The sequence below is a fragment of the Myotis yumanensis genome, unplaced genomic scaffold, assembly GCF_028538775.1.
Source record: "Myotis yumanensis isolate MYYU_CA2020_CCGP unplaced genomic scaffold, mMyoYum1.0.hap1 SCAF_8, whole genome shotgun sequence".
NCBI classification, from domain to species: domain Eukaryota; kingdom Metazoa; phylum Chordata; class Mammalia; order Chiroptera; family Vespertilionidae; genus Myotis; species Myotis yumanensis.
This window is the reverse complement of record NW_027223759.1, coordinates 61,061,387-61,083,455: the sequence shown is the minus strand read 5'-3', so window position 1 is coordinate 61,083,455 and position 22,069 is coordinate 61,061,387. Positions and strand designations below refer to the sequence as shown.

Here is a 22,069-nt window from a genome sequence, read left to right as displayed (position 1 = left end):
TTCCTTAGATATTTGTGTAGATCCTTGTTGATTATTGTTGATCAGATACCCTGCCTATTCTTAGAAATTGTCTACTACCGATGAGCTAATCAGATACTGTCTATTCCCAGAAACTGTCTGCTGATCTGTGTGTCATTGAAATCTCCTTACCTAAGGCTACTCCAAGCTCAATAAAAGATTGGAGCGGCCTCAGCATAGGTGGAAGCCCTTTGGGACTTGCCTGCCTGGTCCCCCAATATTTCAAAATTATCTCGTGTCATTTCTCTCTCATTTGTGTGCGGCCCCTCTTTCAGATACTGAACCCTACTCCACGCAGAACGTGGAGGGAGTCTTACACGACACTAGACTAGGGCAAAATTCTACTATAGGCACCCACCCTCCTTTCCAGAACCAGGAACCCTCGTGCCACACTCTCTCTAATTCTAACACTTTTTTTTTAAATTGCAACAACTCCCTCTTGACAACAGTGGTGGCAAAAGTGAATACATCCAAACTAGTCTTACTCAACTTCTTTATGCATAAAGTGTGAATTTAAAACAACTGGTCTACATGACTGTTAGGAATAAATGATACACTGGAAGGAACACTCAAGACATAGAACAGGCTTAGCAAGTGTTAGTTCCTTTCTTATAGCGAGTCCCACCACCAATAAGAACTGTTTCCCGACTTGTCCAGCTCCCCTTGACATTCTAATGTCTCTGAACTCCTACAGCAACTGTAACTATGTGCTTATATTAGTTCAGTATGTGTATGTGTATGTTGTGCTTTATTCTTTACAGAACCAAGTTAAAAACTCACTATAGACATGGACTATGTCTTACATCTCTTCCTTAGAACAATCTGTACATGGTAACCTTAAAATTGGATTTTAGGAAGAAATTCATATTCCTATACTAAAGACACGTTATCCATGGGGAAGACTTCTTACCCCTCGCCAGTAAGAGCACAGCATGCCTGGATATGCCACTGGTGATCTTTAATAGAAGTTAGTTTCAAAAACTGGGAGATTTCTGCTACAGTCATGCATTCTTTAACATCTTGTTTATTAGCAAAAATCAGCAATCCAGCTTTCCTTAGATCCTATAAAAGCAAATAAAACGATAAGGGCCAATGCATTTTTTTCAGAGATTTTCTAACTTAATGAATAGAATATTTTTTTGGTAATCTCTGTAACCTAGAATTTCTCAACTACTTGATATAAAAGCATTTCATAGCCTTATACTGATGGAAGGTAAACTTAAAACTGAACATATTTTAAATAAATCTATCTATACTTGTATGGATTCATATAGTCCTAGATTACATTTATGGTCCTAAGTGCTATATTTACCAAGCAGCCATGTCTTCAAATATATAATTACCCATTTCCCCTAATCTCAAACTAGGCTTCTATGGCTACTAAGAACTACGTTTTAGCATGGTACTCATGAGCTTTTAAAAATTCTACCTCAACCTAGTACCTTCTAGGTACATAGGAAATAAACTAATTCATTATGTACAATGTATGCCTTGGACTGTAGGGTTGGGGAACGTCTGGCCCACCAGTCCTATAAGGCCCACAAAATCATTTGGTCTGGCCGTGCCAAGGCACTAGGGAGGGGTGAGTTATTTAAATGCTTGACCAAATATAGCAGGCTTTTTTTAAAAAAGATCTTTTTATTGATTTTTAGAGGGAGAGAGAGAAAGAAACTGATATGAGGGCAATTGGCCACCTCTGGGGTTCAAGCCTGCAACCCAGGCATGTGCCCTGACTGGGAATGGAACTGGCAACCTTTCCGTGCATGGGATGACACCCAACCACCCGAGCCACACTGGAGCAGGCTAATTTTTAAGTTGATAATTTTGTACGCCCTGCAAATGATGTTATAAATATCCAATTGGCCTTGGAAGAAAAAAGGTTCCCACCCCTGCCTTAGAGACTTAGGGCTTCCCTCTCAGTTGAATGGTGCTGTCCTAAACCATCCCTATCCTTTTCTGAGACCTAGCTCCTCTATCTTTGTCCATGATGATTTCTTAGATTTGAATATTTGATATGGCCATCTTGGATTGGCATTAAACTTATAAAGTAAGTTCTACCACTTCAATTTTTTTATTCTGAGGAAAGTTTTTTAACCTTTCTGAATTTGTTCCTCATTACCAACATTTATTGAGTATCTAACTTGAGCAAGCCACCCATCATACTAATCTTTTTCTAAATAAAAACTCTTTAATCCTCACAAGATTGCTATAAGGTAGGCTTTACTAGTCCATTTTACAGATGAGGACAGATGTAAGTATCTCAGACAAGGTCATATAGCTCCTCAATGATAGGACCCAGTTTTAGCCTAGATCTTCCTATTGTAGCTACTGCCCCTCATCTGTAAAATGCTGAGACTACTACCTAACTCTTAGGGATGTGGTTTTAATAAACGAATAAAGTGTTACATTTAAACTACTCAGTTCAGTACCTGGCTTTTGGTGACAGTTCAACAAATGTTAGTTCATTTATTGCCCCCAAAATAATAATTACCTTACCCGTGTGCATGCCCCAAAATGATTGGTATGCTTTACTCACAACACAGACCAGGGTTCTTAGACTTTGACTTACTCCACTCTTCCCTCTTGCAACCATTTTTACAGTCTGGGACTTCCCTGATAATCTATTGACGATTATAACAGACCTCTTCTTCATAAAAATGCACATTTGTATATATGCAAAAAAAGTATATGTAAAATTTTAAAGCGTTAATAGATACTCTAAAATCCATTCATAGATCATGGACTAAGAACCAATGATGGATTAAACTCTCATAACATTCTTCCTCTATATATGAGGAGATACTGTGGTTTGGTTGCTATGCTTGCAAGTTTTCTCAACTGTGTTGAATGCCATCTTTCTTCTTAGGGATTTTAGTGGGATATTTTGTTTTCAATCATGTGTATATGTGCTTGAAGCAGGAAAGTCTTCAATGGGCACAAACTGACATTGCTCCACATTATTTTACTCTTGTTAAAATAGTTTCATTGGCTTCTTTGATTCTTTCTGATGTAAATAAAAAATGTAAGGAGTAAGAGGACTTAGGCAAAAGGTTTTATATAACAACGGAGACTGACTTTAGTTACAGTGCCCTCTGCAGGATGGCAGCTATCATAGCACAGTTAATGAGTTACCTGAAGAGCATGGTCAGAAAAAGATACTAGAATGTTAACTTTTAAGATTTCTCATTCAATTTGTTTCATCTATAGTTCAGTTTACCTGTTTATATAATAAAAGGCAAAAATCTGAATGGATGGATTATATATATATATATATATATATATATATATATATATATTCATTATCAAGGATACAGATATTTTTTTCTCTTATCTTAAATGGAAATGGAACAGCATCAATAGTTGATATGTGGCTGAATCAGTGAGTAGATGGACTTTCCATGGATTTAATTCCTATCTTCCTATCTTCCAGGTTTCAATATCTCTTGCTAGTGTCTGTTGAAACCTTTTATATAGGTCAGGATTGGTAATGCTGGCACATTCTAAGAACAAAATTTTGACAACAGAAATAACTTGGCACAATTTAGGAAACATAAATTTATACTACCTTATTTATAAGTAATCTATATTCCTCACTTCTAGTGATTAAATTATTTGGAGAAGCCCCTGGACTACAATTTGAAAGGATAAGAAATAAAGCCTTTTTATTGAAAGGTCTCAAAAACACACCGAAAAACCCCATATTGAATATAATTTTTCTAGATCTTATAGGCTCAAATTTTTTTACTTGGGGTTCTTAATTAAAAAAACAACAGCAGCTATATTACCTATTTTTAAATACTTAGGAAGAGAGCAAAGAAAACAGTCCTTTACTTTTTATTATTCAGCACCAATTATGCCTTATGATAACAGTAAAAAGTTATATAGGATTAAGGCTGTTCATCAACTTGACTTAACAAGAGGTCAAAGTACAAGGTGAACAGCTGTGATCTTTTATTCATCAGCCATTTTCAGCACTTTAAAAAACTTTCTGCTACATATTATAGATTTCTGGTCTTAAAAGTCTAAAAACTCATTTCAGTTTAGTCAAGAAGATGAGTAATAGCACATGCAAGATATATTTACTTAGCATCTTCTATATGCCATATGTAGTTGTCAATTTTTTCCTCCAAGCTTCATTTGTGAAGATAATTCCTAGAAATTGAGTCATTCTGAATAAAATTTCATCTGTCCTTTCGTATTTGGAACTATTTTAAAATTCATGAGCTTCTAAGTTTTGCACTTCATTTAAGATGAAGCTTTCAGTAATACTGAAAAACATTTTATAGCTCTGTATTTAGTAATGCATGTAAAGAATTATTATCAGTGATGGTGATAAAATTCTGTTGGTGATTGTGGTATGAAACATCTGACTAACCCCTTTGAAAATTTGTTTTTCATTAATACATCTTATTCTTTGATCCATTTGTTCCCCTCCAGAACTCTATTTGGCTCTTCTGGACCCTTTTAAGTGACTTACTCTAGTTCTCAACTTCATCTGCAATTCCTTTCTTCTCTGGTAATCTCCCCATTCAGTTTCCTTTCATTTTCCAACTATGCCCTATTTTTGTCCCCTACTCCCCTCACTCCCCACCCTCAGCAAGAGCAAGAATGATGAAAATGCCTAAATTCAAAGCCTGGCTCTTAAAAAGCTGGTTAGGTCACATATTGACCTGCCCAAGTTAATGGCCCCAACAAGTAAAATTCAGTGACTTTGTTTGAGCGCTACTACTTTCTATACTGATCCTGCTTACATAACTGGCCAATCAGAGTAAGAATCAAATAGGGAGGCTGCCTGTTAGCAGGGTAAAAAATTGAGCTAAGACAAATATGTGTGTCTTAGTTTTCTTTTTCCAAAGTCTTCATAGAACATAAAACAACTCTTTGGTATAAACTGAAAAAACATATTTTTGTAAAATACAAAGGGGAAATGAAAAAACTCCTTAGTGTTCTGCCTCTTTTATAGGTTGTTTCACAAAGTAGAATCGCAACTTGTTAAGTGCATGCACAAAAGCAAGATGCATTTTTTTAAAAAAAACAAAAACTCAAGGGATTTAACACAGCTGCTCGAATCAGTCTAAAACAGGGGAAAGTGCATCTTGGTGGGCATGATCACAAAGAAAACAGGAAGTTCAACTTACATAACAATTTTACTAGCTTTCTTAAGTCTTGAACAGTTGCCTGAAACATACCAAAATTCTTAATGCAAATCATCAAATCAATATTCAAATATAAAACTTTGTTATAAAGATATCCCAGATTTTTAAGCTTTATTAAAATTCCACTAAAATTATATAACACACATCTAAATATTCATTTTCCTATTCCCATCTATAAATAAATTTATTCCATCCGCAATAAAAATCATAAAAATATAATCAATTGCCACTATAGTAAATATTATGTGGTTTTATAGTTACTATTATCATTACTGACTATATTATTCAGTTTATTCAATTTTTAAACTATGCTACCAGTAATATTTCTCAAGGACTTCAAAATGTGGAGAGTCATATAGTTTGTTTAGTCAAAGGACAATATTGGAGAAACCTAAGAGCAACCAGATTTAAATATTAGTCTAACAACTGAGTTACAATCAAGACTTGCTATGTGTCTGTGAGACTTTAAAATTTCATTTCCAATGATAATCCTCTGTATAATTAATTTATTCAAAATGTAAAAGGAAAGCCAATTTAGGTCTTTTTACTCAGGAAAACTTCTACACCAAATTTATCTGGGATACATGAAATAAGATTCTACAAATGCAGATACACTTCCGATTTGAGAAGTGTCAAAATTATAAAGCAGGCATGGCCAGCAGATAAATAACTTTTTTTTCATTTGAAATAGTATCCTCCTGAAAAGCAGAAAGAAGAAATGTGACAGAAATATCCCACAGACACATCTTATGCCAGAGTCCTACTTACCTCATGGGCTAACATCTTATAGAGTTCTTCTCTAGTTACAGAAATCCTTTCTCTGTCTGTACTGTCCACAACAACTATTACAAACTAAAAGAATTACAAAAAAGTCATTAATGATTATGTAATTTTATATATTGTAAAATTTATGAAGTGCTGATTTGATTTACAGGCTATAACTATCAAGAAATTAGAACCTTATGGTATGGTATTATTGGAAAACCAGAGATACCTACTATATATACATCATAAAGCCTAAAGGTCTGATCTATTTCGAATTCAAATATATTTACTAAATTTTAAGAGAAAAACAGGAGAAAAGAGAACACATACTAACATACTATCAGAATATTCTGCTAATATTTTAACCAATAAAAGACATTTGTTTCCTAACTTAATATTTTGACTGCTAACAAGACTATATCCATCTGTTTACACTATAAGTCAAGAAAAAATATATTACGGTCATAAACTTAAGTTACTTCTAGACAGTTTTTATTTTATTATATTAATATCAATTTGAAAATCCAAAAGGGAATGGGTTTGGGAGTAAAGTAACATGACAGTTAAAATCAACAAATTGCAAGAACAAATCTATAGCTAAAGCCATGCTCTCTTCCTTATATAAATGGTACCTGCTACTGGCAAGCACAACTCTCTCCAGAACTGGTAAGACTAGTATCAGAAGATGCAATGAAAAACCTGTGAGGGGGCTGTACAGGACTGCACTACACTGCACCTCTTCCTAATGCCATGCCCACCAAAAGGGAAACGGAAGCAGATACAGTCACTTTATGATGGCATGTGTGATGCCCGAGTTAATTCTGACTGCCTGTTAACATGCACTATTCATTTTTTAGAACTAGCCTTTCATTTCCAAATAAACCACTGTAATTTTCAGTCTTTTCTATTCTACAGATTTCAGGAACCATAATGATAAGAGAACTACTATTTTACCTCTTCTCTCACTTGAAACCTCACTGATAAGTGGTTTTATTACTGCCAGACTCATTCTATTCCAAGGTACTTTAATAAAGCTATTAATTTTCAAAGTGTTGTCATGAATTTGATACCTGCAGCGTTATATTTAGGAATAGTAACCATATCTACCTTTTTCCAAAAAAAACACACCAAAATACATGATCAAATGCATTATGGAATGTTAGGGGATCAGGTCATTAGAAACACTTAATTGTGTCTAATGATATTATTCACCTTGATATACATTTGGAATTTTATTAACTTATAATCAGCACTATAAAAGCAACTGTCACAGGCTTTCAATTTGCAAGGTGTATACAATGAAGGTCTGAAATGTCACTGGTCTGACATTTCCTCTTGGGAAATAAAAACATGGTTTTGTCTAAATTGCTTGAGAACCAAAAGGAAAAAAATTCTTTAATGTGCAATTGTGTTGCATAAAATAAAATACATGGTAAAATTTTGGCCAGGATTGAAACCACCAGATTTTACCTAGTTTTCTTCTACACATAAATAAATAGTAAAAAAGAAATGATATTACAAACTGTGAGATGGAATTCATTAAAAAAACAACTACTTAAGTTCTGGGATCAATACATAATCAGACTAATCAACTACCAATTCTCCTTACAGAGGTTCAATGAGAGTGGATATACAAGACAATGACCCTGAAATAGGGAATCAGATTCCACAATGTTTAAAATCTACTTCTATTAACATACTGTGATATTTCGAAAAGATTAACTATAAGAGTTCATATCTAGAAGGTGTTTCCCAAGCCTTCTGCTATATGTTTCTAATATATTAAGAAACATCGGGGAGAGGTCAATGGGGGGGGGGGGGGGGGGGGGGAGAAGTCATATGTAATACTTTAAACAATAAAGAATTTAAATTTTAAAAAAAAGAAAGAAAGAAACATTACCTCTGTGTTAGTATAGTAAGTGTTCCAGGAAGAACGAAGAGATTCTTGGCCACCAATATCCCACATTAGAAATCGTGTATTATTAATCACTATCTCTTCTACATTACTTCCTATTGTAGGGGATGTATGTACAACTTCATTCATAGAACTGAAAAAAAAATAATTTGAAAATGTTACAATCAGCTAGGAAGTTAGATTGTTCGAATATTTTTCAATCAAGGGACCAGTCAGTATGACCTCCTTTTATATATTATACCTAAATGTCCCTTTTCCAGTAGCTCATAAGAGTGAGCTAAGGGTTTAACCCTCTGCGGTCCAATTTTATTTTTGGAATTCAAACAGTCTGGTCCAAATTAATTGATGGGATTGAATGTTGAAACAGTTTGCAGTGTCGACCTCAGCCTCAACATTGGACCTGCTCCTAGCGCCTGGTCTGTCGAGTCAGCCACGACGTTGGACCGAAAAGGGTTAAACAGAGGGGGAACTAGGTAGTGGACTATCTGAGATACTCTAAATTCAATTCTAGGAAACTACATAAACACATATTTCTTTACTTTCTAAAAGCAAAACAACCAATGTCATAGAAGTATCAACTCTTTAGAGTAGGGGTGGGGAGCGTCTGGCCTGCAGGTCCTATAAGGCCCACGAAATCATTTGCTCTTGCCCTGCCAAGGTATTAGGATGAGTTAATTATTGACCAAATACAGCAGGCTAATCTTTAAGTTGATAATTTTATACGCACCTCAAATGATGTTATAAATATCCAAATGGCCCCTGACAGAAAAACGGTTCCCCACCCCTGCTCTAGAGTAACTTAAATTCCCTATAACTTTTATTGCTTTCATTAATCAAATATCACTCAGGCAGAAAAAGTAACTATCCTATATAATAAACTAGAGGCCCGATGCACAAAATTCGTGCATGGGGGTGGGGGTGGGGGGGTGTCCTTCAGCCCGGCCTGTGCCCTCTCTCATAATCTGGGACCCCTTGCTCCTAACCGCCTGCCTGCTTGCTCCTAACCACCCTCCTGCTTGCTCCTTACCGCCTGGCTCGCCACTCCTTAGTGCTGCCGTGAAGGCAGGAGGCTCCTGCCTCCGCCGCTGCGCTCGCCAGCCATGAGCCTAGCTTCTGGCTGAGCGGCGCTCCCGCTGTGGGAGTGTACTGACCACCAGGGGGCAGCTCCTGCATTGAGCGTCTGCCCCTGGTGGTCAGTGTGCGTCATAGTGACTTGTCGTTCTGGTCGTTCCACCTAATGGTCGCTGGGCTTTTATTATATAGTAGGCTAATATGCAAATTGTCCCTTTGGGAGGTTGACCAACCAGGAGTTCAACCACTCGCTATGACGTGCACTGACCACCAGGGGGCGGTGCGGAACAAAGGAAGGCCCTGGCCAGCAGCTGACAGCCAGGGGAAGGAAGGCCCCAATTGGCCCTGATCGCAGGCCAGGCCTAAGGACCCTACCCATGCATGAATTTCGTGCACCAGGCTTCTAGTAAACAATAAAATAAAAATGTGAAAGTAGTTGTTACTTACAATTGGTAAAGGATGGTAGTTTTCCCTGCATTATCCAGCCCAACAATGATAACTTTGTGCTCTGAAATAAACAAGACACCAGTGATTTATTAATGAAAAACAAAATTTTTAAATATCCTATTTCATCCATTCTTTCCAGCTATGGTATAACTCAGTGAATGGCACCTTAACCTTTAACTCAAAAGACCAGCAGAAGAGAGCCATTGGTTTCGCCTTCCCCACCACTTCTGTGGAGCAGTCTGAATCTCTTTAGAGGGCATCCGAATAGGACTGCATGATCCAGAAATCTTCCACCTCTTCATCCTGCCTGAACACTTACAAGCCACAATCATTACCAAGTTTACTCCCTCCCAAGACTTGTCTCTATTTGAGTTTTCACAATAAAGCACAAATGGCTGTTTTTGACAGCTTCCTAATTTTAACGTATGTCATGTGGGTCCCGGTGAGAACCATGAAATTAAGACATAATTGTGGAATGGGCTCAAAGATAAAGGTACCAACTCAATGGTAAAAAAAAGTCCATTTATTCCCAAAAGTAGGGTTAGATTATTCACACTTTTTAATACAGGCATACATCAAAATATTGTGGGTTCTGTTCTAGACCACCACAATAAAGTGAATATTGCAATGAAATGACTCAAATAATATTTTGGTTTTCCAGTGGATATAAAAGTTATGTTTATACTACACTATAGTCTACCAAGTGTACAACAGCATTATGTCTAAAAAACAATGTACATTACAAAATACTATACTGATAAAAATACTAACCATCATCTGAGCCTTCAGTGAGTAGTAATCTTTTTGCTTGCCTTGATTTTGATGGCTGCTGACTGATCAGGGTAGTGGTTGCTGAAGGTTGGGGTGGCTGTGGCAATTTTTTAAAATAAGACAATGAAGTCTGCCACATGGATTGACCCTTTCATGAACAATTTCTTTGTGATATGCGATGCTGCTGGGTAGCATTTTACACAAAGAACTGTCAAAATTGGAGTCAATCCTCTCAAACCCTGCCTTGACTTTATCAACTATGTTTAAATAATACTCTAAAATCCTTTGTCATTTCAACATTCTTGACAGCATTTTTACCAGTAGATTCCATCCCCAGAAACCATGGTCTCTGCTCATCCAGAAGAAGCAACTCTTCATCCACTAAAGTTTTATCATACGATTGCAGCAATTCAGTCATATCTTCAGGCTAATTCTAATTCTCTGACTATTTCTACCACATCTGCAGTTACTTCTTCCATTGAAGTCTTGAACTCCTCAAAATTATCTTTGAAGGTTGGAATAAACTTCCAAACTCTTGTAAATGTTGATATTTTGACTTCTTCTCATTAATCCTATATAATAAAAGCCTAATATGCAAATTGTCCCCTCAACTGGGAGTTCGACCTTTTGCTATGACGTGCACTGATTACCAGTGGGCGGCATGGAACATGGCGGGCGTTGGGGACACGGCGCTGGCAGCAGTGGAGGTGCTGCAGACCCTGATGGGCCCCGACAAGAGCTGGACAGAGGCAGGATGGTGGAGCAGGTGAGTGGGCAGCACCAGGCCAAGGCAGGTGCGAGCCACTGGTCGCCAGGCAGGGGCCAATCACCCTGCCGCCACCGAGCTCCCAGGCACTGAGGAAGCCGGGCAGGGGCCTGATGCTCCACCAATCCGATTGCAGGGCAACCAGTGGCTCGATCGGGCCCCCATAGGCAGTGACCAGTGGCAGCAGTGAGGGTTGGGGCTGCCACCCTGTTCCCTCAGCACCTGGAAGCCGGGCGGTGGCAGGGCAATCGGGCCCCGCAGGTAGTGACCAATGGCAGCAGTGGGGGGCAGGTGGCCAGGGAAAGGGAGGGAGTACCCGGTGGCAGCCAGCAGCTGCTAGGGACCCTACCAGTGCATGAATTTCATGCACTGGGCCTCTAGTCACAAATGTTCTTAATGGCATCTAAAATGGTGAAACCTTTCCAGAAAGTTTTCAATTTACTTTGCCCAGGTGCATCAGAGAAATCACTACCTATGGCACCCCTAACCTAACAAAATGTGTGTGTGTTTTTTTTATCTTTATCTGAAAATATTTTTGCCAATTATTTCTAGAAAGTGGAAAGGAGAGGGAGAGGGAGAGAGAGAGAAATATCGATGGGAGAGAGACACAACGTTGCCTCCTGCACGCACCCCAACAAGGGCTGGGGAACCTGCATCTGAAGTACATGAATCAAACCCAGGACCCTTTGATCCATGGGCTGATGCTCTAACCACTGTGCAAAACTGGCCAGGTCACAAAATGTATTTCTTTTTTTTTTTAAATTGATTTCAGAGAGGAAGGGAGAGGGAGAGAAACATTAATGATGAGAGAGAATCATTGATCAGCTGCCTCCTGCACACCCCCCACCAGGGATCGAGCCTGCAACCCAGGCATGTGCCCTGACCAGGAATCAAACCAGGGACCCTTCAGTCCGTAGGCCAATGCTCTATCCACTGGGCCAAACCGGCCAGGGCACAAAATGTATTTCTTAAATAAGGCTTGAAAGTTGAAATTAGCCCTTGATCCATGGGCCACAGAATGAAATTTGTGTTCACAGCCATGAAAACAACATTAATCTGATTGTACACCTCCATCAAAGCTCGTGGGTGACCAGGTACATTGTCAGTGACCAGTAATATTTTGAAGAAATCTTTTTTTCTAAGCAGTAGGTCTCAACAGTGGGCTTAAAATAGTCAGTAAACCATTGTTTCTAGAGCACATAGAGTAGATTTAGCATAATTCTAATGGCTCTAGGATTTTTGGAATAGTTAAATGAGCACTGGCTTCAACTGAAAGTCACCAGCTGCACTAACCCCTAACAAGAGAGTCAGCCTGTCCTCAGAAGCTTTAAAGCCAGGCACTGATTTCTCCTCTCTAGCTATGAAACTCCTGGATGGCATCTTTTTCCAATAAAAGGCTGTCTCATCAATACAATCTGTTATTTGGTGTAGCCACCTTCATTAACTAACCTAATCTTCTTAAAAACATGCTGCAGCTTTGACATTAGCACTTGATGCTTCACCTTGAACTTTTATATAATGGAAACAGCTTCTTTCCTCAAACCTCATGAATTGACATCTGTTAGCTCCAAATTTTTCTTTTATAGCTTCCTCACCTCTCAGCCTTTAGAGAATTCAAGAGAGTTAGGGCTTTGCTCTGAATTAGGCTTATGGCTTAAGGCAGCAGTCCTCAACCTGTGGGTCGCGACCCTTTTGGCGGTCGAACTACTCTTTCACAGGGGTCGCCTAAGACCATCCTGCTTATCAGATATTTACATTATGATTCATAACAATAGCAAAATTAGTTATGAAGTAGCAACGAAAACAATTTTATGGTTGGGGGTCACAACATGAGGAACTGTTTTAAAGGGCCAGAAGGTTGAGAACCACTGGCTTAAGGGAATGTGGTGGCTGGTTTATGGAAACCACTAAAACTTTTTCCATATCAGCAATAAGTCCATTTCCCTTTCTTACTATTCATGTGTTCACTGAAGTAGCACTTTTAATTTCCTTCAAGTTTCCTTTGTATTCACAATTTGGCTAATCGTTTGGTGCAAGAGGCCTACCTTTTGGCCTATCAAGGCTTCCTACGAGCATTCCTCACTAAGCTGAATTTCTAGCTTTTGATTTAAACTGAGAAATGTTCAATCCTTCCTTTCACTTGAACACTTAGAGGCTATTGTAGGATTATTACTAATTTCAATACTGTTACTCAGGGACTAGGGAGGCCAGAGGAAACAGAGATGAGGGAATCGCCAGTTGGTGGAGCAGTCAGAACACACATATTTATTAAGTTTGTTGTCTTATATGGATGGCGCTGTTCACTGTGCCCCAAAATAATGACAATAGTAAGTAATGTCAAAACTCACTGCTCATAGGTCATCATAACAAATATAATAATAAAAAGTGAAATATTGCGGGAATCAGCAAAATGTGACACACAAAGTGAGAAAATGGTGTTGGAAAAATGGCACCAATAGTTATTCGATGCAGGGTTGTCACAAGCCTTCAATCTGTAAAAAACACAGAATATGTGAAGCGCAATAAAACGAGGTATGCTTGTACTAAATCAAAGCTTCTTTTGAGCATCCTTAGGCTTTGTCACCACTCCAGCCTATTCCTCTTATTACCAAGATGAAGGAGCATTCTACGCAAAACATAAATTTGCAGCCATAAAGCATTATAATGCACTTCAAGACAAATGAACCTAAAATACAATATGCATATTAAGAGATGTTATGGTGGGCAAATATAATAAATTTTTGACTATTCCAATTCTTTGATGCATATGATTCATTTACAAGTTTATTGCTTAGTATAATTTCTCTTTTAGACTATCTATGCCACAGCACTCTTGCAGTAACTCATATAAGCCAAAACAACTACACACTGTTACAATATTTAGATAGAATTTTGAGTTATCATTTAGGTTTTAGTTTCCTAATCAGTACTTGACTGTTTTTTTTTGTTTTGTTTTTCATGAAAATGCTTCTAGTTTCACTTATTTCCTTTTCATATACCCAGGCAGCCTAGAGTTCCATTTATTGCCAGTTTCTAAGAGTCAATATATAGCCATCCAACTACCAGACAGTAAATTAAGAAAAAAGAAGTATTGTCACCCGGAGGCCTTCTATTCTCTGAATCATATCAAAGCCAGAAAACACAAATACTAAGGCAGATAAATTGAGTCATCCTGAGACTTCATTCTCACCTCATACCCAAACTCACTAAGCCCTATTGATTCTATCTCACATTCAGCAAAAAATCCATTTCTATCACGTTCACTACAGTTCTCTCTGGCCACTGCACAGTCTGGAATAAAGCATGTGCTTAATACAGTATGAATAAATAAATAAATCTAGAAGCTACAAAGATTAGAAGGGAGCTAACTGATGAAGTCACTATGTATTAAAAATTCCATTTTTAAATCAAAAAGGATCATCAATAAAAAACATTTAAAGATAAACTTGCTATTTACAGCAATGGTAGTAAAGTTTATGGGGGTGGGGGGGGACAACATCTCTTTTGCACTAAGAAGCTGCTGAATGAAAAGCAATGATTATGCACTGCAAAAGTAGAGATCCAATCAGAAAACAAATCACATAACAATCTGAAATAGCAAAGTTTAATTTAAAGAAAATAACTATTACAGGGGGTTGGAGTAAAGGATTGGCTAATAAGAAATAACTCTAAAGATTATAAAAATGACAAATATATGGAGCACTAACTACCCCTAGGGCTGGCCCAGAGTTTCCTCCAATTCCCCAGGACTGAGATGTATACTTTGCTGGAGGGCCTGGCTATGGCTCAATGAACGTCAGAAGTAGCTGTGCAGACTTGCCAATGGATCTTGCTGAAAATCCTCCCCTTCAGGGTGCTATTCCCTGAGAAGTTATTTTGCTGCAGGGTCTCCATTCTGAAATCAACTGAAGTGGGTGCTATGGCAAGCTGCTGGCTGCAGCTGACCACTGTGCAGTGCAAGAACCAGCCACAGGAGGTGCTCACACCACAAGGCAGGACAGATCCTGCTAAGAGTGCCCTTTACCCAGGAAGAAAAACCCTTTTCTCCAGCATATCCACAGAGCAAGCACAAAGGGTGAATTTGGAGCTAATTTTTTTTTTAAATCTTCACCCAAGGATATGCTCTTCATTGATTCTAGTGAGAGAAAGGGAGAGGGAGAGATAGAAACATCAATTGGCTGCCTTCTGTATGTGCCCTGACCGGGGATTGAACCCATAACCTGGGTGAGTGTCCTGCCCGGGGAATGGAACCCTCAACCCTACAGTGCATATGACGATGCTCCAATCAAGCCACACAGGTCAGGGCTGGAGCTAAATTTTTTAATAATTAGCACAGTCCACCCTGCTGAATGAAAAGGGATTGGCACCAATCCCTTTTTTCCCTGTTAACTGTTTCCCAGGTACTAAACTATGTCTTTAGGACTTGGAAGAGCTACTCAGTTTCTACATTTACTCTTCTATACTGTTTGAACTCCCATACAATTAAAAACAAACAAACAAAACAGAAGCAGAGGTGGCTTTCTCAGAACCAGGCTCCAGCAGCACAAGCAGCTTCTCCAGAACTCATTTACTACGTACTTCTTTTCTAAGAACCAATCGGAAGAATGATACAAAGTTATCAATGGGAAAATTTCACAAATTTTTTCATAGTTCACGTTAGTGTCAGAAAGTTTTTCCCTTTATCTAACATGAATCTTTCTTCTACAAAGAAAGTTTTTTTTGTGTTTTTTGAGCACTAACTCGGGCACTGAACATAAAATTCCAGGTCTATCACTTTTAATTGTAGTACCTTAAGCAAACAAGTTACCTAATGTTTCTTTGTCCCTATGAAATGGGCAGAATACCTACCTCACAGGGTTGTTGTGAAGAGTAAATCAATAAAGTGAAGACTAAATCAACTAATCTGCTTACAGCATTTGGAACCTACCCCTGCATAAATCAGTAAATGTTCACTGCTAGTATTTTATCTATAGAGATGGAGTTAGCTTATTTTCTATCTCCCCAATCAAGAATGAATGCTCCATAAAGGCAGGTGGTTTTTCTGTTTTGTTCCCTGCCTTGTGCCCACCATCTATAATAGTTCCTGACACAAAAGTGGTGCTCAAAAATATTCAATATTTAATAAACAAACCAACCACTGATCACATGCCCTTTTATACTAAAAGACAGTAATGGCAACTCTTCCAAGTCCTAAAGACATAGTTTAGTATCTGGGAAAACAGTTAACGGAAAAAAGGGACTGGTGCCAACCTCTTCTTTAAGAAGACAAGCATCAGCAACGTATTTCTTCAGTGTTTTAACTTGCCTGGATCTGGCATTTACCAGTTGTAAGGCTCAGGAAAATCACTCCACTTGAACCTCAGTTTCTTCTTTTCAGTGGAAAAGAGTACCTCCTTCAAAGGAATGTTGAAACTTTTTTTAAAGTGATGCATACATCTCAACACCAGGAAGACAAACAATCCAACTAAAAAATGGGCAAAGGACTTGGATAGACATTTCTCCAAAGAGGACATACAGATGCTCAATAGACATATGAAAAAAAATGCTCAATGTCACTAATCATCAGAGAGATGCAAATTAAAACCACAGTGAGAAATCACCTCACACCTGCCAGAATGGCTACCATCAACAAAACAACAAACAAACAAAAAATGTTGGTGAGGATGTGCAGAAAAGGGAATTCTCAGGCACTGTGGGTGGGAATGCAAACTGGTACAGCTCTGTGGAAAAACAGAATGACATTTCCTCAAAAACTTAAAAAGGCATTTTGACCTAGTGATCTCACTTCTGGGAATATAGCCTAAGAATCCCGAAACACCAATTCGGAAGAATATACACACCCCTTAGTTCATAGTAGTGTTATTTACCATAGCCAAGATCTGGACACAGCCCAAGTGCTTATCAGCAGATTAGTGGATAGAAAAGCTGTGGTACATTTACACAATGGAATACTATGCGGCCATAAAAAAAAAAAAGACGGAATTTTTACTTTTTGTGATAGCATGAACCTGGAAATTCTTATGCTAAGTAAAATAAGCCAGTCAGAGAAAGACAAATACCATGTAATCTCACTATGTGTGCCACCTAATGAACTGAGGAACAAAATAGAAACAGAGGCATGGATACATGGAACAGACTGACACTTGTCAGAGGGGAGGGGAGAGGGGGAAGTGGATGAAAGAATGTGCACAGACAACAGTGTGGTGATGGTGAGACGAACGGGAGGGTAGGGGCTGGGTGGAGGTGGGCAAAGAGGGATAAATGGGGACATACGTAATAATGTCAACAATTATAATAAAGTAAAAAAAAGATGCATAGAACAGCATCTAGAATACTAAAGTTTGTACTCTATTTTATCTAAATACATATCTAAATGCAAATTCTGGTTTTTCAAGTTGGGCAGTATGCAATCACTGTGCACTCAAACGATCTAAGCTTAAACTGAGAAAGGTGTTCTAAAGGGGTTTCAGAAAAAAGAGGTATTGTACAGTGTAAGTTTCATCAGCATGGCAAATTCTGTAATCCCCCAAATCTCCCTTCCAGAATTTATGTGAAAAGAATATAGGATTGTGTTCTGTATCTTTTGAAAGTAAAATAAAGCATCCAAGATATATCTAACTTACATATATCCAATTTAATAGAGAACCAAAAAGACCAGCAAGTATCTGACATTAGATTTAATAGTAAATTTTCTGAAAAGTGACCCTATTGATAACACAACCACATCATTTAGCAGAAGAAAAAATAGTTTATTCCTGTTTTTACAATATTGACATCTAAATGTCTAAAGCTCAACTTCATTAATCTGCTCACTATTAATTTCCCAGCACTGAAATAAATGTCCAGTCAAAAATTACGACAAAATACAGGTAATAAGAACACCATATTAGTAGATTTTTAGTGGTAACAATGCACACATCCCTACTTTTTTACTACTGGCAAGTAGTTGTTGGCAAAGCTCTAATTCATTAAGTTACAGAGACAAATAATTTTACCATTGACTCAAAAGAGAAAGTGGAGATTATCTAATTTTATTGCAGTACCAGAGTAAACTGACAAGCAAACTCTTCCTAAATTTCATAGCAGAGTTGAAATTAGCTTCATTTCGAAAATAATACCAAACTATGCATGTTAAAACTAGAATAGACCTTACCTACTATAAGCGCCACCAATTTTACAGCAATGTAAGTTTCAATACTTGACACCCAGGGATGAAGTTTTCAAGATTTGTAGGCTCCACAGTCACATTGTCAAAATCCCTGGTGTTCTAGGTGAGAACACCTAGACTGAGAGGTTAAGCCACTGACTGGTTTCTACTCCTTCTCTCCCAACACAAACAAGTAGCCAGAAGCGGTGCAGGTCAGAACTGGTTTTCTCTACTTTAGAGAAAAATCCCCAGTATCAGAAAAATTGGGAATATTGTTCTTCCATTTAGTATCCTGTGATCTACGCTATTACCTTTAGTTTTTAAAAAGAGGCACTAGAGATCACAAATCCCAGTTCTGCTCATTTCCGGTCACCATCTTCTATAGGTGACGCTGAGCCACGAAGGAGGAGGTGAGCACAGTGGTTGTACACAACACATGTCACCATTCATGAAGTCCTTATCGGAAAACTTTGGGATGTGACACAATCACCAGCTTACACAAGAGAAAAAAACACACGCTGCGTTACTGGCTGCAGGAATGATGAATCACCCAACTTGAGCTAAAAAGAAACAAAAGTATACCACTAACTATACTGTATCTTAATGACCGTGGAGGGTTTTTGTTAAAACTGCATGCTTTCCCCAGTTTTATACACTCACTCTGTAATAAATTTTAATAAACTTGATAAGCATTGCAAGGCAACATTTGAGTTTAGATGGACTGAAGCATCCCTGTATGATAACACTCTAGACTTACTTGGTAACTTGCTAAGTTACCCACGGTTAACAAATGCTTCATATGGTATGTTTTTTAAACGCGTTACGTGACAATGAAACACATTTTCACATTCTTAACCCAACCAAACACACACACACACACACACACACACACACACACACACCCCTCTATTTAAATAAGCACTAATAGAAAAATGACCTTAAGCTTAACCTTAAACAGTATATATAGCAAACCTATTCAGGTTCCGCCGGATGCTCCCACAGGAGAGTGGGGCGCAGGGAAGGCGCATCACCCTGGACAAGTGAAGAGCGATCCCCCGTTTTCCGCATTCCGCCACCCTCGGTGGCTCCGCGGTGCGGCTGGGGCCACCACCTGCCGCCGTCAGCACGGAGAACCCCAGCCTTTCTCGGGGTGTGCAACGCCAACTGCTGGAGGGAAGGGGCTGAAAGGCCAGGCGGTGCCACTCGGGGACGCCGGACTCGGCATCTCTTCCTTCCCTAACCGCAATCGGAGCAATGGGTGTGTGTGCAGGAGAGAACTTCGAAGGGAGGCCCCTTAAGACAAAGGGCTGCGAGTCGGGACCCATCCCCGGGCTGGACGTGGGACCGAACCACCCAGGCGCCCGCGGCCCGCACCCCGCGCCCGGACCGCGCGCCGCCCACACTCCGGCAAGAGTGGGAGACCCTCCCCACCGGGCCACCCGCTCGCCCTCGGCACGGGCCCCTCACCCTGGTGATTGAACAGTCTCCATATCCTGGTGAAGAGAATTCCCATTCTCGGGCAGCGGACCCCCGCCAGCCGCCACCCCGTCCACCTGGCCTCCCGGGGCTTAGGCTGCTCGGGAGGAGAGAGACGCGCCGCAGCCTTCGCTTCTGCTGCCGCTGCTCCCGCGCTGGCCGCCGGCCCGCGTCCTAGGAACCGGAGGGAGGCCGAAGCCCAGGCCGCCTGGCCGCGCGCGAGGGCCCGCCGCTGCCGCCGCGGCACCCGCCTGGCTCGGGGACATCGCCGCCGCGTTGTCTGCGGCGAGCCTCGCGGGCCACCGTCCTCCCCCAGCTCCTCCTGGGCGGCCGCGGTGGCGGCGACCGCGCGGGCGGGGGAGCGAGGGGCGGGGCGAGCGGGACCGGAGAGCGCAGGCGCGCGGCCGGGGGGCGGGGCCTGGGGAAGGCTCTCCCAAGGCCCTCGCTTAGCTGGGTGACCTGCAGGCGGCGGCACTGAGCCCGTGGTCCCGGCCGTGCGGGCTGCGGAGCTGGGCCCGGACCCTCCACTGCGGAGGTTTCCCCGCGGAGTTTTGAGTTGTGTTTTCTTTCACAGAACCGTCATGTAAACATGATATTGAGTGCCCGGTGCCCGTCCCCGACGCTTCGCACACACTGCACCGCAAGCCCCACGTCCTGTCCTCAAAGACCCCCTGCGCCTGCAGGGACCTGGGGACTCAGCATCTTCCCGTCAAACCTCTTCCCCACGCCCGCGGCTGCCCTTACCTAGGCAGTGGCCTTAGAGCCAGCCATCGTTGAACCTCAGGCTCTGACCTCTCCTTCTTCCTCCACTTTCAGGCCAGTCTTGCCCTAATCAATAATTTCGATCAAGTTACTCCCATGTTTGAAAATCATGAGTGGCACGAAAGCTGTTCGAGCAGGAGTCCAAACACCTTAGATACTCCTTGTACTCCCAGCTGTCCTTTCCAGCTGTAACTTCCATTGTTCCAAGCTGATGTAACAGCTGATCAAATGTTCTCTCCGCTTTCCCAGTCTTCTTACCTGTACACCTTGAACAGCAGTGTCCTGTGCTATGCAAATCTCACGCTGTATAAACAACCCTCTATTGTGGGATATTTTGTTGAAAACTAGAATGTAAATGAATCAATAGGTAACTTGATATCAGAGTTCTTGTCCTATGTGTTATTTTTTTTAAATCGTTTAAAAAATTTTTGATTACAGTTCACATACAATATTATATTAGTTTCAGGTGTACACCAGTGATTATACATTATATCACATACTAAGTGATCATCCCCATAAATCTCATACCATATGGCACCATACTTAGTTATTGGGATATCATTTATTGTATTCCCTATGCTATACTTTACAACCCCATGACTATTCTATAACAACTAATTTGTAGGTACTTCTTCATCCCTTCACTTTTTTCACCCAACCCTTTTCCCATCTGGCAACCATCAAAATGTTCTTTTTTAAAAAAATTGAATTTATTGGGGTAACATTGGTTCGCAAAACCATACAGGTTTCAAGTGTACAAGTCAATAAAACATCATCTGCACTCTGCACCATGTGCCCATCACCCCCATTTTCCCCACCTTTTCCCTCTGGCTATCACCCCATTGTTGTCTGTGTCTATGTGCTATATCTATTTAGCTGAGGCGTCATAGCTCAGGGGTTAGAGCACTGGTCTCGTGTTATATGTATTTATAGCTATAGGTATAGGTATATAGTTATGTGTGGTTTTTTGCTTAATCCCTTCACTTTCTTTCATCTGGCCTCCCACCCACCTCCCCTCTGACAGCTGTCAGTCTGTTCCATGTATCCATGCCTCTGTTTCTATTTTTTTTCATTGGTTTATTTTGGTCATTAGATTCCACATATAAGTGAGACCATATGGTATTTTTCTTTCTCTGACTGTATTATTTCACTTGGCATAATAATCTCCAGATTCACCTATGCTGTCGCAAAAGGTAAGAGTTTCTTCTTTTTTACAGCCAGCTAGTATTCCATTGTGTAAATGTACCACTGCTTTTTAATACACTTATCTACTAATTGGCACTTGTGCTGTTTTCAGACCTTGGCTATTGTAATAATGCTGCAATGAATATAGGTGTGCATATATTCTTTCAAATTAATGTTTCGTGTTTCTTAGGCTATATTCCAAGAAGTGGGATCTCTGGGTCAAAGGCAGTTCCATTTTTAATTTTTTGAGGAAATGTCAGACTGTTTTCCCACGGTGGGTGCACCACTTTGCATTCCCACCAACAGTGCACCAGGGTTCCCTTTTCTCCACTTCCTGGCCAGCACTTGTCATTTGTTGACGATAGCCAATCTGACAGGTATGAAGTGATGCCTCATTGTGGTTTTAACTTGATGATTAGTGACATTAAATGTTTTTTTTTTTTCTGTCTATTGGCCATCTGTATGTCCTTTTAGAGAAGTGTTAGTATCTATTCAGGTCCTTTGCCCAATTTTTAATTTGGTTGTTTGTCTTTCTGGTGTTGAGTTGTTAAGTTCTATATACCGTATATTTTGGAAATTAATCCCTTATC

General features: G+C 39.9%; 1 protein-coding gene across 3 annotated transcripts in view; it reads right to left on the bottom strand.

Annotated features, from left to right (window-relative positions):
- The window catches only part of ARL5A (ARF like GTPase 5A), a 34,827-nt gene extending 14,956 nt beyond the window's left edge, over positions 1 to 19,871 (bottom strand). For 2 of the 3 annotated variants that reach the window (XR_011472431.1, XM_070423005.1), the window contains exons 1-5: positions 19,524 to 19,871; positions 9,373 to 9,433; positions 7,840 to 7,987; positions 5,943 to 6,026; positions 929 to 1,080 (exon numbers count right to left, since the gene is read on the bottom strand). Coding sequence is in view for 2 of the 3 variants with exons in the window: in XM_070423005.1 (XP_070279106.1) it covers positions 929 to 1,080; positions 5,943 to 6,026; positions 7,840 to 7,987; positions 9,373 to 9,433; positions 19,524 to 19,569 (491 nt within the window). In the remaining variant the exon portion in view is untranslated. Of the gene's footprint in view, positions 1 to 928; positions 1,081 to 5,942; positions 6,027 to 7,839; positions 7,988 to 9,372; positions 9,434 to 19,028; positions 19,048 to 19,523 lie in introns of those variants that run through there. The other variant, XM_070423006.1, reaches the window with a different exon arrangement.
- Positions 19,872 to 22,069: the final 2,198 nt, after the last annotated feature.